Source organism: Paralichthys olivaceus, chromosome 7 (genome assembly GCF_024713975.1).
Source record: "Paralichthys olivaceus isolate ysfri-2021 chromosome 7, ASM2471397v2, whole genome shotgun sequence".
Lineage (NCBI taxonomy): Eukaryota > Metazoa > Chordata > Actinopteri > Pleuronectiformes > Paralichthyidae > Paralichthys > Paralichthys olivaceus.
In genome coordinates this window covers 12,631,542-12,647,214 of record NC_091099.1, presented here as the reverse complement: position 1 = coordinate 12,647,214, position 15,673 = coordinate 12,631,542, and the positions used below count along the sequence as shown (strand labels likewise).

General features: G+C 41.7%; 1 protein-coding gene and 1 long non-coding RNA gene across 4 annotated transcripts; one reads left to right on the top strand and one right to left on the bottom strand.

Annotated features, from left to right (window-relative positions):
- Positions 1–1,579: 1,579 nt before the first annotated feature.
- LOC138410801 (uncharacterized) lies at positions 1,580–7,473 on the bottom strand. The gene is made up of 2 exons (XR_011243400.1): positions 6,161–7,473; positions 1,580–6,071 (listed from the first exon to the last, which is right to left on the bottom strand). It is a non-coding gene; the product is annotated as an uncharacterized lncRNA (long non-coding RNA).
- Positions 5,322–15,214, top strand: nr2f2 (nuclear receptor subfamily 2, group F, member 2). 3 transcript variants are annotated; one of them, XM_069528064.1, is made up of 3 exons: positions 5,322–5,680; positions 10,043–10,570; positions 12,612–15,214. In XM_069528064.1, exons 1-3 carry the CDS (start codon positions 5,641–5,643, stop codon positions 12,884–12,886), a joined length of 843 nt encoding a protein of 280 aa, XP_069384165.1. In that variant the 5' UTR covers positions 5,322–5,640; the 3' UTR covers positions 12,887–15,214. The 3 variants fall into 3 exon arrangements, with proteins under 3 accessions (XP_069384165.1, XP_069384164.1, XP_069384163.1); XM_069528063.1 differs by lacking the exon at positions 5,322–5,680 and adding an exon at positions 7,730–9,021; XM_069528062.1 differs by lacking the exon at positions 5,322–5,680 and adding an exon at positions 7,777–9,021 and having other exon boundaries at positions 10,025–10,570.
- The last annotated feature ends 459 nt before the right edge of the window (positions 15,215–15,673 follow it).

Here is a 15,673-nt window from a genome sequence, read left to right as displayed (position 1 = left end):
TGTCTGGCCATTCTGATTAAAAAATATTTGTACAACGTTTTGTACTTTTGCTAAATAACACTCACCATGTGTGACAGAGGGAGTAGAAGAGTATCATCATCAGGCCTCTTGTTCCTGTAACACTTCTCTTTGTCTTCTTACAGTTTTACATGAACATGTTTACATTATCACTGATGGATGGAAACCAAATGCTGTGACTCCAGTCTGTGATGTCATCATCCAGCTTTTCAGTGGAGAGAATATTTACTTCAAAGTTAGTTGAATTTCACAGTGGTTCAGCATTTCATTTGAACTGTTCACATTCAGATAATGTACCAGGGAATTCGACTTTCTAATCTGCAAAAAATAGTAATCGTATATTATTAATTGTGATTAATGTTTTTTACAAACTGAAAACATCTAACGTGTAGTTGGTCCGTTTTTCTCAAAATATATGTCATGGTATAGTGTTGCTCAATGTTCACTTGTTGAGATAGTAGCTTAATTTAAATTTAAAGTATTATATAACACACTAAACTGGCTAAAGATTGTCTGATAGTAGAGCATACCCTGCAGACATATGACAGATAATTAGCAACATAGACTGCAGAGAGATCCTGTCATGCCTGTCTCTAACCTCTGCGTACTATCACATGTCGACAAATCCTCTCTCCATTTATTGTCTGTGGAGCAGGTCTGAGGTTTGACTCTGGTGACATCATCCAGCGAGTATTGATTCTCATGTTGGGAACTCTGTAAAAGCAGCTCTGCATGTCCTCATATGATGACACAGTAACCACCATCCTGTGAGTAATTTGTTTTCTGACCGCTTTTCCCCTTTAGGTCATTTTCACACCAAGAACATCTTCTCTTCTTCTTTCAGTCGCTTCGCTGCTGTGAAGGTTTCACCAAATCCATCCACATATTCACGTTGCATGTACTTTCTTATTCCGTTTACTGTCTCCATCATTTCACAAGGACCACTGAAAACACGTAAATGGGGTAAGAGGGAGGTGTAAAGTAAATATTGTTACTAGTCACAGGCTGCTATTTATGTTCATGGTAACATTTAATACGTATTTTCACAAAGAACTATACAAGTTCTATACATTTGGTATAGTTACTAAAACTCCCATATGCTTTGACTTAACCACACTGTTGTTCTCATTCTTCTCAGTAATGCAGCTAAATGTAGAAAATACAGACATACTTCTCAAATAACATTAAACATAAATAAATTGGACCAATTCTTTATTAACTGAAATTACAACACAATAAAGAAGACATTTCTTTTTCAGATAAAACCCAACTGTCCAGATTTACACCTTCATACATTTCTTTATAAGTGGTAAGACTTATAGTACATGTGATTTTTCTAGTGACAACATTTACTGGAAATAAAAATATTGAATGTGGATACCCTCCAGAAACCTAAAAAGTCTTAATCACACAACAATTGATGAAGGTATTTTGGGTATTGAATAGTTAGCCACAATTCCACTGTTTCCAAATTGTCATTTTAGATGTTAACAGCACCTCTTAAAATGTAAGTGCACAACACTATAACACTGCGTAAAGAAAAACAGGCAAAAGACACAGCTCATGTGATATCTTTAAACTTTATTGTCATGGATGTGGTCGGTGTAGCACTGCAAATTGCATTTATGCACAACACTGGTTAATTGACTACTTCAGTCATTATCACATCCTTGGTCGTTTCATAATTGCACACACGTTACTGATACATCAAATCTCTGCGTCTCCAAAATGTCCAACAACATCCTGATGAAGTAAACAATCTGCCGAGGCTTTAGCTGTACACTCGTGTGGGTAATAGTTGATGCAGCAGGGTTGAGTTGTTCTCCAAAGCATATAATTCTGTAAACGATCTCAGTACCTGGAGATAAAAGGTTGTTACAGTACAGTTTAATATTGGTAAATCTAATGATAATGAGACACTGATGATCATCATTTACCATTAAAAGTGATTATATGATAGATTGTATCTAAAATTTAAGACAATCTTCATCTAAATGCGTCCGACATTAAATAGCCGAGAGAGCTGAAGCTGCATGTACACCACCACTTCAGTTTGTATACGTTTTATTCATCCCACACTTCTCCCACATTACACTTTGAGTTACAGTAATTCAATACACTGTCTGCTGCCTTCAGGGCCACATGTGAACCATGTCTGGTTCAGGTCTGAACTGTGCCACGGCTTCCTCTCTCGTGTGTCTTCTCCCAAACTTTTTCACTGTGAAACAAAAAGTGTGAGGCGAGTGGACTGCCCACTCTCCCTGTTTGAAAAGAAGAGGGAGGGCAGGTCACACTCGGGGAGACACATCTCACAAGTGCCCGGTGCAACCGCAGTCTCGTCCTTGTGGTTGCTCTGCAGCTCCACTGGGACAGATGGGGGCTTAAGCTGCTTTGCCGAAGGGCACTTCAGCACTAGTTCCTGAGGGTTACAGAGCACTTATCACACCATTCTCCTCGCCAGACTTTACCAGTAAGTCCTCAGACTTAAACCATTGACCTTATGGCCACCGCTGCTACAATGCCTCCACCTGAAGTAATCATCACGTACGCTCCATCAGTGCAGCCTTTAGCAGCCAAAACACATCATTTATCATTTACACCGCTCATTTCCCTCCACACTGCAGTTTTGATCACTTTCAACATAACAGCCATGATTCAAACAACCAGCATTTACAAATACATTAAGAGCATGCTGGCAGTCGGCCTAAGGAGTGATCATTGAGACAAATTGATCCCTATCTGTTTAAATTGGCACTATAATCTATCATCAGCAAATTGAACAGTGAACTATCTGGGATCTATTGCCATTTAGATAGTGGCCCTCAGGGCAAATAGACAAAGAGAGCAGGAGTGATCTTCATCGCTGAATGAGCTCTTTATGAAACAATCTCTCCCACAAACACATTTTCAAATAAAAATAATCTTGGATATTAGACACCTTTTTCTTGCACTGTGTATATGTGGCTTTATATAGCCCCTGCGTGTATGCATATAATTTAACTGCTCGTAGACCCACCATATTTACCAAAAGAGGGACTTATTAGATCTTTTTTAATGAGAACATTTTAATATAATATAATATGAGGAGAAAAAAACTCAAATGACACTTAAAAAGTCATGTCATACTTTTGTCATTCAATTCTGCAAAACACTTTGCAGTAAGAACAAATTATTAGCTATATAACAGTATTGAAACATTTTTGGGGAATTAAACATGTAAAAATTATTATTTTATGCCGTCACATTTCTAAAAATCCTTTTACGTATATAGTCAAGTTAAATGTTAAAATAACTCTACTTTTGCTGATGTGATATTTCAGATATATTCCCTCCTATATGATCATCTACATGATATGTGAGTGTATCCTATAAGATAACTCAGAATTATGTTTTTCTCAACAAATATTATTTAGGCTTATAGCTAAATTAAGCTACATGTACAAATAGTCATTTAATTAATTGGACTGGTTTTATTTATTTTTTTTACACCTTTTCCACACAAGCACCATCCCAACATCACCATGAGACTCTGAGGAGACAAGAGATAAAAAAAAAAAAACCTTTACTAGAGAGTTAAAGGATCCTGATTGATATGCAATGCAGCACATAAAAATGTCATGACATGTGGGGCACAGCCACCATCAATCAAGTGATCTTTATCAAGCAGGAAAAACACAATCTGTGTGTTAGAGAGTTTTGCATAATGGAAGTAAGTTGGAAATGTTTCATTTTATACGAGAAACAAATGAAACCAGTTGCGTGTTTTTTAAGCAGTTTATCTTTTCTGTTATCTCCAATGAATTCCTCTGCATTTAAATATATTTCATATTATCCGATTTTCAGTTGTCAGAAAGGACCAAACGTTTCTCTTTTCTTGGTGTGTTTTTTAAGTGGGACAATTAAGTTTCTGTGCTGATTCCACAGTCATCTAATTCAATCAGACTCTTGAAGTTGATTAGCCTGGTTAACCTTTGCTCCCGCGCGGGTCTGGAGGGGTTAATCAGGCCGAGAACTTGCAGACCCCCGGGTCAGGATCCCTCTATCTGTATGAAGGACTTGGTGAAGGCAGAGATAAGATTAAAGTCAACTTTTATTTCACTTTCTGGCGTTTTCCGCAAGTGTGAGAGCAGATATACTTGCCGCCAGCAGGACGATCTTTTTGTACATCTACGTCTCAAGGCGCTTTTAAAAAAGTCTTTAAAAAGTGCGTGCAGGATATTTTTACCGCTGCACGGAGGGTGTAAAGTTTTCCTCTGGAGTCTTTTGACTTGATGTCGCTGTGACCACTGCGCGCGTTTTGGCGCATATGTGCAGATTTACCAATCTCTGTGCATGCGCCACTTTAACCTGATGCGTGAGGGAAAACATTTTTCCCCTTCGTTTTTCTTTGCACGCCCGAAAATCATCACTGTTATCTCCGCTCCATCGATTAATTTAACTGCACTTATCCCAATCAGCAACATCTCCACTCCTGTGTTCCGGAGCGTGCGCTTTGTTTTACTAACAATAATAAAGTGATTTAGTCCTTCCTCGCAGCCAGAGCATGGGAAATCATTACGCATCCAGCTATTTGTGTGTGTGTGGTAAATATTTAGTGCAGGCGACATCCTTCTGTCTCGTCTTAATCGATACCAGCCCCGTTGTGCAGCGCTTATTATTGCTGTAGTTGTGAGTGTGTGCATGAAGGCTCGCTGAGCACATACTGCTTTTATTCTTGCGGCTGAATGGAGAACAAATCATCACACACAGGAAAGTTTCAAATACAAACTGCAGCAACTGTTGGATTTTTAAAAAATAGCAAATCAATCTTGATGGTCTGGAAATGCCTGTGCGTGAAAAAGGTGCAATTAATATAGATTTATATGAGGTTAATTAAGACTATAATTCATTAATTATTCTATTATTTTATTCTCTGCATAATATATAATTGCTGGAGGTGTGTAGCTGTTCAAAATATATACAATTGTTTTTGTGTATAATATACAAGCAGCAATTAAATATTAGAATTAATAATATTAATTTAATTATTATTATTTATAGGCTCTAGCTACTGAATATTTTTTCCCAGTTGATTTTAATTTGATGCCGTTTTAATTACCTCTCTAATCACAGCTCTGTTGTGCCTTTACTTCCAGACTGCATTTAATTTCCAATAAGCACAATGTCATAACGCTCGCCATGCTTAAAGACAGGTGTCTGTTCTGACTTCAGCCCCCTCCCTCTCTCCTCCAGTAGCCCACACAAAGCAGTGCGAGCGCGCCGCGGCCACATCACAGTGTAGGAGAGGGAAAAGACGCACAGGATCTCTGCTGCTCGCTGTACACAGCTACCTCTCATCTCCAGAGGCAGTCAAATGATCCTCGCTGCTCCGCTCGGACGTCAACGTTGTATTTCCAATTCCTCGCTCAACAGCACATGAAGTGAATCAGTTGCTTTGGTGCCGGCTCTCCAAAGTTTTTGCATGATCAGACATTGCAGTTTTCCAATAAACAACGTGCTGCTGATTTTTTTTGGTGTTTGCTCCCGGAGAGGAAGCTCTGCCCGGTTCAATCTGAGCACTGTTGTCGAAAAAGAGAAGACTAAATATATTCTGAATAAGAGAGGGAAAGAGAGAGAGAGAAGATGCATCCCGCTACGGACGAATCTGCAGCATATGCATTTGGTAGGTTTGTTACTATAAGAACCTCCTGCCTCACTCTCACCATCAAATATACAGGCTGACTTTATGAATGGGTGTTTTCAGGCTATAGCTGGTCTCGTTGTTCATCATATAAATTAACACTCTGGTGAAAGGCGATAATCTGACAGTCTCTCGCATTCAGTGCGCACAGTGGATGTATCGTTTACGCACGTTATTAGACGCTGTCTGCAGCCCGAGATGTAATGTCGAGCACGGGAATCAAGCATGGCTACTTTTGCTCATTCAACATAATAAAGTATGCAAAATGTTATACTTACCGTTTAAAGCAAATCTGTCTCCTCGACGAGTCGATATCTCGCGTGCGTAATTGTATTAATTATTACTATTTACAGACTCTCCATGCTCGCGGGATCTGTAAATAAAAACCGATAAAATAGTCATGCAGACAAAACATCATCGGCTAATTTGTTTTAGAATAAAAGACACAATAGGTGTAAATACCACCGCTGGGGCTGTCTGAAGTGGCAAGAAAAAAAAAGGAAAAGTAAATCCAACTTTGGCAACTGTCAAAGCTTTGCCGTCCAAGTCATGTAAAACAGAATTTAAACAAACAGGCGTCAGTTTAAAATGGTGCTCGTTAGTTTGGTCGATGCGAGAGACGAGACTGAGGCGGTTTCCTTGTCGGATCGCTCCTCTAAATTGAATCTTATTTGAAAAGCAAAACGAAATCATACGCTAGGGGGCACCCATATACTGTATTACATCCTGGGACGATAATACACGCTGCTGCTGCTGCTGCTGCTGGTGGTGGTGCTGCTGCTGCTGCTGCTGATGGTGGTGGTGGTGCTGATGGTGGTGGTGGTGGTGCTTCCTCTGTGGATTGACACACAGCTCAGGCTCCATGTTCATCTGTGTGGAAGTTTTACCTGCGGTTCAACTTTGATGGCCTCCGGGTGTGGTGCAAGTTTCTCATGATTAAATCCAAGCGTTAAAAAAAAGGAGATGAACCATGTTGGGCAGCAACTTTTACATGCATCCTCCACTGTGTGTTCATTACATTTATTATGAGGCAACATCTGACAGTCATCACTGTTAACAGCTTTGTTTTACAATGTTGTTTATCAGAAAATAGCTCCATGCGTGTCATCCTAACCTTAATGGAAGGGCAAGGGCCTTTGACCTCAAGTGACACTTTTGGTGAAATGGTCTCTATTTAAAGCTATAGTCACTTCACGCTTTGGCCACATAGGCTCCTGTGAGACCCTGATTTTGTGTTTCTATTCTTCCTGACCCTGCATGTGAGTTTGGTGTATATGTGGTCAGGGGGATTAGAAGGGTACAGCGGGCGGCCACAGGATGTCAGTGGTCTATCATAACATTTATATAAGAGGTGTGGACTGTGATGAATGGGACCTGCTTTGATTAGAGGCACTAATAGGTATATTAGCCTGTACATATATAGAGAATGCAGATGGCGTTCATTATGATGGTCTTCTTCACCCAGTGGGTGACCCTTCTCAATGCCTGGCTCTTAAGAATCCACCTGCTGTTTTGTTTACGAATATAATTTCAAAACAATGTTTATAGTCATAATATGAGAGCATCATTTTCTCTCTTTTTGTGTATATTTGTTCAGAAGTGTAGTCTGTCTATAAGCTGCTGAAAGGAAAAAATATATAAAGGTACAAGGGATAAATAGTTTTATTGTAAGGATGGATCCTGTCCAGAGAGGGACGCTGCAGATATTTATGTGGCTGCAGGATGTACAGTGACACGATACGAGGCAAATAATTGAATTAGATTTTTATAAATATTATTTCCCATTGAAATTCTCAGATTTTTTCCGGGCGTGCATGTGAGTAACAGTCTTTGAGTGACTAAGAAACGCGTCTCCTTTTAGGACCAAGCGGCCCTCTCGACCTCCACGCTGGCTCTGGCAAGGTACCAAGTAGCACAAGTGCCGAGCAGCCAATGAGGTCCAGGGGGCGGTCCCTGAGCTCTGACCAGTCAAACACACTCTCCTTCCTTATATGGCAGCAGATCTCCATGGTAACGTGTGCTAAGTTGCAGCAGTCGTGTCAAAGTTCACTATATAGAGGCTCAGTGAGCTGATCAGAGAGAAAGCATTCAGCCTGCCCGGCTCCAACCAAATCACTTCCTCACCTCCGCCTTTTTAACATATTCCATCACTTTCTATCTTTATTCTTCTCTCCTGTTATTTCTCTGTGCACGGAGGAAGGTTCTGCAGGTTGTGATCTCTGTGTGCTTCCTTTTTTTTGTTTTGGTTTTTTGGTGCTTTCGCTTTTTTCTGGAGAGAGGGAAGAGAGTTTGTCTTCATATTCCCGGACTCTGAAATCTTTTTTGGCTTCAGCTGCGCGCTTCCCTGGCGCTGCCTCACAAGAAGAAGAAGAAGGAGGAAAAAAAAGAAGAAGAGGAAGAAGACGCGATTTTTTTTTTTTTTAAACCCAGTTGGTGATTTTCTTCAAGACTTGTGCTGGAACTTGATAGTCTGTGCTCACCAGTTGTTTTATGCTGCTGCTGCTGCACCATCCTGCTCCATGATCCGCTGATAGTCCTCTGCTACCTCGGCTGATTATCTCAATATTTACCCTCCTCTCCCATTGATGGCTGTGCTGGATGGCTGACTGTAAGCGCCCCTGGACTTGGCCTTTAAGCTCAAGGCAGCGACTCAGCTCGCCATCGCATCAGTTTTGAAAAACGTGCTTCGCAGCGTCTCTCACAGCAATAAACCGACAGTTTTCCGGAGGTTCACAGTGGATCCGACGTAGGCTAGACTTGACGTTCCCCGTGCCTGGCTGTTAAATCACAGTTCCTCGCGTTTCCCCGAGACGTCTGTTCACCGCGACACCAAAACGGCAGACAAAAAGTTTCTTTACGTTGACTGATAGATATGGCAATGGTAGTGTGGAGAGGCTCCCAGGACGATGTGGCTGACACCCAGGGCTCCCTTTCCTCGCAGACCCAAGGAGGACTATCCCTGCCCACCCCTCAACCAGGCCAGTTGAATCTGACAGCCTCTCAGGTCGCCCCTCCGACCCCTCAGACTCCGGTGCAAGGACCCCCGAACAACACGCAGTCCACGCCGACGAACCAGACGACGCAGCAGTCGGAGAAGCAGCCGCAGCACATTGAGTGTGTGGTGTGTGGGGACAAATCCAGTGGCAAACACTACGGCCAGTTCACATGCGAGGGCTGCAAGAGCTTCTTTAAACGGAGCGTACGGCGGAACCTCACGTACACATGCCGTGCCAACAGGAATTGTCCAATCGACCAACACCACCGCAATCAGTGTCAGTACTGCCGCCTCAAAAAATGCCTCAAAGTCGGCATGAGACGGGAAGGTATTGGGATTTTTTGTTTTCTTATCCGTGTATGTGTATGTAAACATGTTAGGCTTTCAGTGTAGCCCTGTAATGTCGCCCTCCATAGCCTTGTTCTGTCTCTCTCTCCCCCGACTCTTCCCTCCAAGGCTTTGCGGCTGGAGCGCGCCATGGAGCCGCTCTGTGATGTGGTGGAGACGGGGCTCGCCGGATCGTCCTTTTAGCGTCGCCTTGTAGCCGGTGCATTTCACAAATAGCTCAGATCCGACCCAGGGCGATCGAATTCACATTTAGAGGAAAGCACACGGCCGCAGAGGCACATCTGTACTGAATAGATGATACAATACAGAGCCCTCTGCGCTATTATGGCGAGTGTCGAATTAAGACATAGCGTGTTCAGGCTACATCTCCCCACGTCCTGCTCCCCGTGACTAAAGCTGGACACCGGCTCGATTTGAGCGCACAAAGCCTCCGCACCTCCGCAATAATTTATCTGAGTATCAGGGTCGAAAATAGGCCTGTGTGCCCGGCAGAAAGAGATGAATTGCTAAGTAGGTTAAGGGTTAAACATGCAAGGTCTCTCTTGCCCTCTTTGTGTTCCTTCACAGCCAGCTCATGTTGCTGTGGCTGAATAACATCATTTTCAAGCTATGTGTTCAACGTGTTCAGAGCTCATCTCCAGTGTGTGTCCTCATATTCTGTGTCGTTATTATCACTGTAACCTGTTTAAAACTCCTGCATTGATAGAATATATAGGCACATGTGTGTAAATATATATATCCCATTATATCTGTGTGTGGGTGTGCGTGTGTGTGTGTGTGTGTGTGTGTGTGTGTGTGTGTGTGTGTGTGTGTGTGTGTGTGTGTGTGTGTGTGTGTGTGTGTGTGTGTGTGTGTGTGTGTGTGTGTGTGCGTGTGTGAGTGTGTGTGTGTGTGTGTGCTGTTATATTCAACCCATGTGTTGTGTGCCATGTCTTTTTACAGTTGTTTGATAATTTGTAGAATTCAGGCTTCAATATCTGCAGTTTCTCTTTTTACTGCAGCCGTGCAAAGGGGACGGGTGCCACCCACACAGCCACATCACGGTCAGTTCGCCTTGACAAATGGAGACCCACTCCACTGTCATTCCTACTTATCCGGATATATCTCTCTTCTGCTGAGAGCGGAGCCATACCCGACGTCCCGGTATGGCAGCCAGTGCATGCAGCCCAACAACATCATGGGCATCGAGAACATTTGTGAACTAGCGGCCAGGATGCTCTTCAGTGCCGTGGAGTGGGCCAGGAATATTCCCTTCTTTCCAGACCTGCAGATCACAGACCAGGTGGCTCTGCTGAGGTTGACGTGGAGTGAGTTATTTGTGCTCAACGCCGCGCAGTGCTCCATGCCCCTGCATGTGGCTCCTCTCCTGGCGGCGGCTGGCCTTCACGCCTCCCCCATGTCTGCGGACAGAGTGGTGGCCTTTATGGACCACATTAGGATCTTCCAGGAACAAGTGGAAAAGCTCAAAGCTTTGCACGTTGACTCTGCTGAATATAGCTGCTTAAAGGCAATTGTGCTCTTCACCACAGGTAAGACGATAGACCGGCACACTTCTAAGTTCAGCCTGTGTGACTGTCACTAACATGCACACTGAGCTAAATCATTGCTGACCTAAATATATCTGCACTGGCTGGAGGTTGTTGCTTGTCTTAGATGAACACTCTTGCACCCCTGCTGCCTTCATGGTCAAGGATTTTTGGTTTTGGGCCCCAGGCTATTAAATTATAAAACCACTTGGTTAATCAACTGATTCATCAGACACATACACGGGGCTAAACTGGAAATTGTGGCATGACCACGCAAGAGATTTCTTAATTAAACTGACATCAAAACACAGGAACGTGCAGCCCGACTGAATGAGCTGCAGTTAAATAAGTCTGGTATCACACACACAATAATTACCTTGAGCATCATAAAAACAAATCCAGCTCTCGGCTCACTTTTTTTTAACAGAACCCAATAGCTCGCAGATGAATTGCATCACTTTGATTATTTTTTTCCGCCATTTATCAATGTGTGTATAGCCCACGTCTTGTTTGTATGGAATGACAGATATAAATGATGTCAGGCTCCGAGGGGGAGGGGGATAGAAAAGAGAAAAAAAGAAAGACAAGCCTAATGTCCCATTTGCACACAGTAAAAACAAGGCGCAGGTTTCAACGCTCTCTTGTCGTTTAGTGGGGGCCAGAAAAAAAAGCCAGTAGGGCCCATGCACACCCTGCAATTGCAAAACATGTCAGCATCTAACAGCACGGTGTGATGTTGAGCAGTGACAGGAGAGGCGGCTTTCATTTTTATTTGCAGAAATATGCTCTCTGCGCCTTGTAGGGACTCGAGGCGTCTCTGGACCTGCTCCAGAACTGCAGGTCATGACCCAAACTTCCCCAGCTATTTTGTTACATTAGCTCCGCCATTAAAAAGGGGGGTGGGGGGGTATACGTGTGGAAGAGATTTACAAGGTTTCACCGTAGACTGAATGCATGTCTTTGAAATGATATCATACCTGCGAGCCATCAGCCTCATGCATTTCATTTGGCTCGAGCAGCCCGCTATTGTTCTCGTGGTGGCTTGTTAGCCGATTCTAAAATAATCACATTTCAGGTCATTGGATTTTATTATGGAGTCTTTATAAGGCCACGGTGGCTTAATTTGTCTAGTCCATATTACCTGCGTCCCGGAGGCTTGAACATGAGAGCTGTGTGTTGGAGCTGCAGTGACACGCCTTTTTACTACTTTTGGTGGTTTGGTTGTTGTCGTGCGTAAACTTTACAAACTTAACCAATGCACGCGCAAAGGTTTTTTGGGCACATAATCAGCAGCCGCCCACATGCAGCAGCACAGATAGTGATTATGCGTCTCTCATGGTATACATGACGGCAGCTTCGTAGGCTATGGGCCCGTTTTTTTCCAAGCTAAATCTCTGCTCCACTAAAGGTCAGTAGGTCTCCCTGTCTCTCCCTCTCTCCCTCCCCCTCCTCCCGCCTCGCTCTGCCGCTGACGGAGAGAGATACAGGCCCATGTTAAACACACTCTTTAGCTATGGATATGCGTATTTATTTGCTTTACGTGTTTTAATAGAAGGGCTTTGTCGAGGAAAGCCACCGAGTTATATTCGCCTGTAATCGCAATGAAACAAGGGACACGGAATTCATCTGTTTTCATTTGCTTCTTAACTGTGGCAAAAAAAAATATTTTTTATGTGTATTTATATATAAAAAATATAATGTATTTTTTATCGCAATATATGCTGCCACAAAAGTGTAGAGCTATAATTTTAACTTGAGTGTTTTAATTATTTGTCTACCGCCATGTTAATATATTAAGCAATTATTTATAAAATTATTTCCATACACTGAAAAATTATGTGCACATTTGACTTAAATGCAAGATTAGAGATTTTAAAAAACCTACATTTCCATATGAGATAGTAATGATAATTTGTGAACGTGATTGCTTTTTAAAAGCTGTGACAGGGCCATCAGTTTGCGCCATGTCTCTCACCACATGGTGAATAAAGGCTCCTCGTGAGAAACACTTTATTAATGTTTATTTGCTTTCCCCCCCTCTCAGATGCTTGTGGCCTCTCAGATGTGGCCCATGTGGAAAGTTTGCAGGAGAAGTCCCAGTGCGCCCTGGAGGAATATGTCCGGAGCCAGTATCCAAACCAGCCAACACGGTTTGGGAAGTTGTTACTCCGCTTGCCTTCCCTCCGCACAGTCTCCTCCTCGGTCATAGAACAGTTATTTTTCGTCCGATTGGTAGGTAAAACCCCAATTGAAACTCTCATCAGGGATATGTTGCTGTCGGGGAGCAGTTTTAACTGGCCTTACATGTCAATTCAGTAAACCAAGAAGGAGACGAACAAACAAAAGGTGGGGTTGGAGGCGGGGGGTGGGGGTGGGGGGGGGGGGGGGGGGGCTGCGAGACTACAATGATTATAGCTGCTTTTGTGGAAGGAATAAAAAAGCAACCGGCTGTTACACGGGGCTGGCTTTCATGAAGAAAGACATTGACGTAAATGACTGTGAATCCCCCCCTACTCCAAAAAAAAGAAAAAGAAAAAAAATTGAGACATCCACTGAACTTTCAAAATGGCAGATACAAGCTCCCAGTGTTCATGCAGAACAACCTGTGTCGATCCATTTTTTAATGAAAGAAGAAAATAAGGAGGAAAAAAAGGAATTTTGTTCATCCGTAGGAGGAAAAATTTAAGTATTAAGTGCATTTAAAAATGATGATTTGGGTAAATGGAGAAAAAAAAACTGGCGAAAGGGAAAAATACGAAACGTGAATTTTCTTTTTCTCTAATGACTTGTCCTGTGTCCATGTATAGCTGTGTTTTGTACTTTCTTTGTTCCTCCTTTCTGGTTCCAAACCGGCCTATGTGATTTCTGTAGTACAGGTGGTGTTATTTTCTAAGACAATGATTTTTATTTGAAAATGGTGAAATAATGTTTAAAAAAAAGGAAAAAAAAGTTCTATAAAGAATTAAAACCACAGCAATAGGAGTATAGGCTTATAATCTAGGCTTAATGCTGCAAGCGCACTTATATTCTTAGGATGACCAATACCATCAGGGGAAAAGTTTTTTGGGGAGGGGGCTCATGTTCAACTTTATGATCCGCAAACATTTAGCTCTTTATTAATATGAAGTTATTGGATCCACTTTTATTTTTCCACTACTGTCCACATATTAAAAATCAAAAGGTCAGTTTGACACATTTGAAATTATTTGGCGATTAATCCTCCCTCATGTCATCAAGCTCTCAATATTTGGCATCAGTTCCCCAATTGGATACAAAGTTTAAAAAAAAAAGTCCTACAAGTTGCATATACCGATAAAGTTTTTACAAACAGTTCGCCACATGTGCACGTAAGAGCGTTTGCAGTAGTTGAAACTGCATTGAGAGCATAAACTGACTTGTTTAATATTTTTTTGCAGAGGTCAAGGGTCATAAAAGTTTGAAGCCTAGCCAGAGTAGTGTTTTAATAGCAGTATTATTAAAGCGTCCCTGAAATGTCACCCTTTATTCACTTCAAGCATTAAGTGCCTGACAAGCATGATGTGATTTCTTATCAAAACCTTGTTAAAGTAGGCCTACAACATTTCTTTGGGGGGGGAAACAGACATTTAGATTTGAGACTTCAGTCGTGTGTTTGACTTGAGGAAGAAAACAGACACTGATTAGAGGCAGTATTCTTGTAAATATAGGTCAATTCATTTCAACGAGTTTTTTCCTTTATACAAAGTATATGTGATTAAGAAAAAAAATTCTGTGGTTGCCATTTTTTTCTCGGTAATACAACGTCTTCAAAATTGAGTGGCAGACTTAGCTAGTAGCACTGAAAGTTCTGTTTTTAATGTATATACATATTACTACAAATGTTTTCTTTTTCATGTATATTTAGACTGTGAATGCATGGCCACAGGTCGCTAACCTATTTTACCTTTGATATATAAATGTAAATGTTTTCTCTCTCTCTCTTTTTTTTTTTGACTGTATAGATATAATCTGTGCATTCAGTACACTAGCCCTTGTATTTAAAGAAACAGAAAAAAAGAAAGAAAAGAAACGACGTTCATTGTTAGGCTGCAGACTTAAAACAGGGTGAGCAGGTTTGGAAAAGGAGTATGATATTTTAACTTTAGTGTTATTTGCTCCTTTTTGTTCTGGTCCTTTGACAGGTGCCGTGGTGTGCGTGAGCGTGCGCGCGCGCGCGTGCGAGAATGAGTGCGTGCGTGCGTGCGTGCATTTGGAAGCTAGCAAAAAAAAACATTTCTTTTTTGTTGTTGTCCTTGTTTTGGAGGCTTTTCTTCCACACACAGAGAAACACCATGTTGTGGTTGAATTAAAAAGGGATCACTGATTGAACACTGATCTTCGGCTGTTCGTGGCCACATATGGACCAGAGAATGATACATGATTGTAATTATGAACAGTTTAAACTGACCCACGTTTTTATATAAATATATAAAAATATATGACTGCAGGGTATTGATAACGTATAGATACTTTTTTTATTATTATTATTAATTGCAAGTGATATATGTGAGTGTGTGTGAAAGTTTATAGTTGAACACAATTCTTGTTTGTTTGTGTTAGCTTATTGTAAACAAGCATTCTGCTGTAAATTTGTTCTTGGTATTAAATTATAATTTATGAATTTGAAAACACCAGCTTTTCCATGTTTTCTTACTTCCTAACGTGCGTGTGAACTTGTCCTTGTGTGTACGTGCGTGTGGTCGGTTGGGGTGGTGGTGGGGTGGTGGGGGGTGGAGCGGAGTCAATTTGCTGTGGCAGGATGTTGCCCTTTTGCCCTATGAAAGTGATTAATGAATTACAAAATAATTAATCAATCAGCCAACAGGCCCGTTCAACGTCTTCACTCTGTGTGATTTTTAGCCACATACCTTTTTATTACAATTACTATTCTTGTTATCATTATTATTATTTTCTACAAAAATGGCCGCTCTGTAATTCAGCAGTCTGCTCATGGGGAAAATAATGGAGTGACGGCTGCTGCCTGTCAAACTGTAGAAATACTCTACAACAGATGTAATAAGGTGCTGTGCCTCAGCAGATAATAAGATTTCATAACAGTAGACACCCTCCTCCTCCTCCACCTCCTCA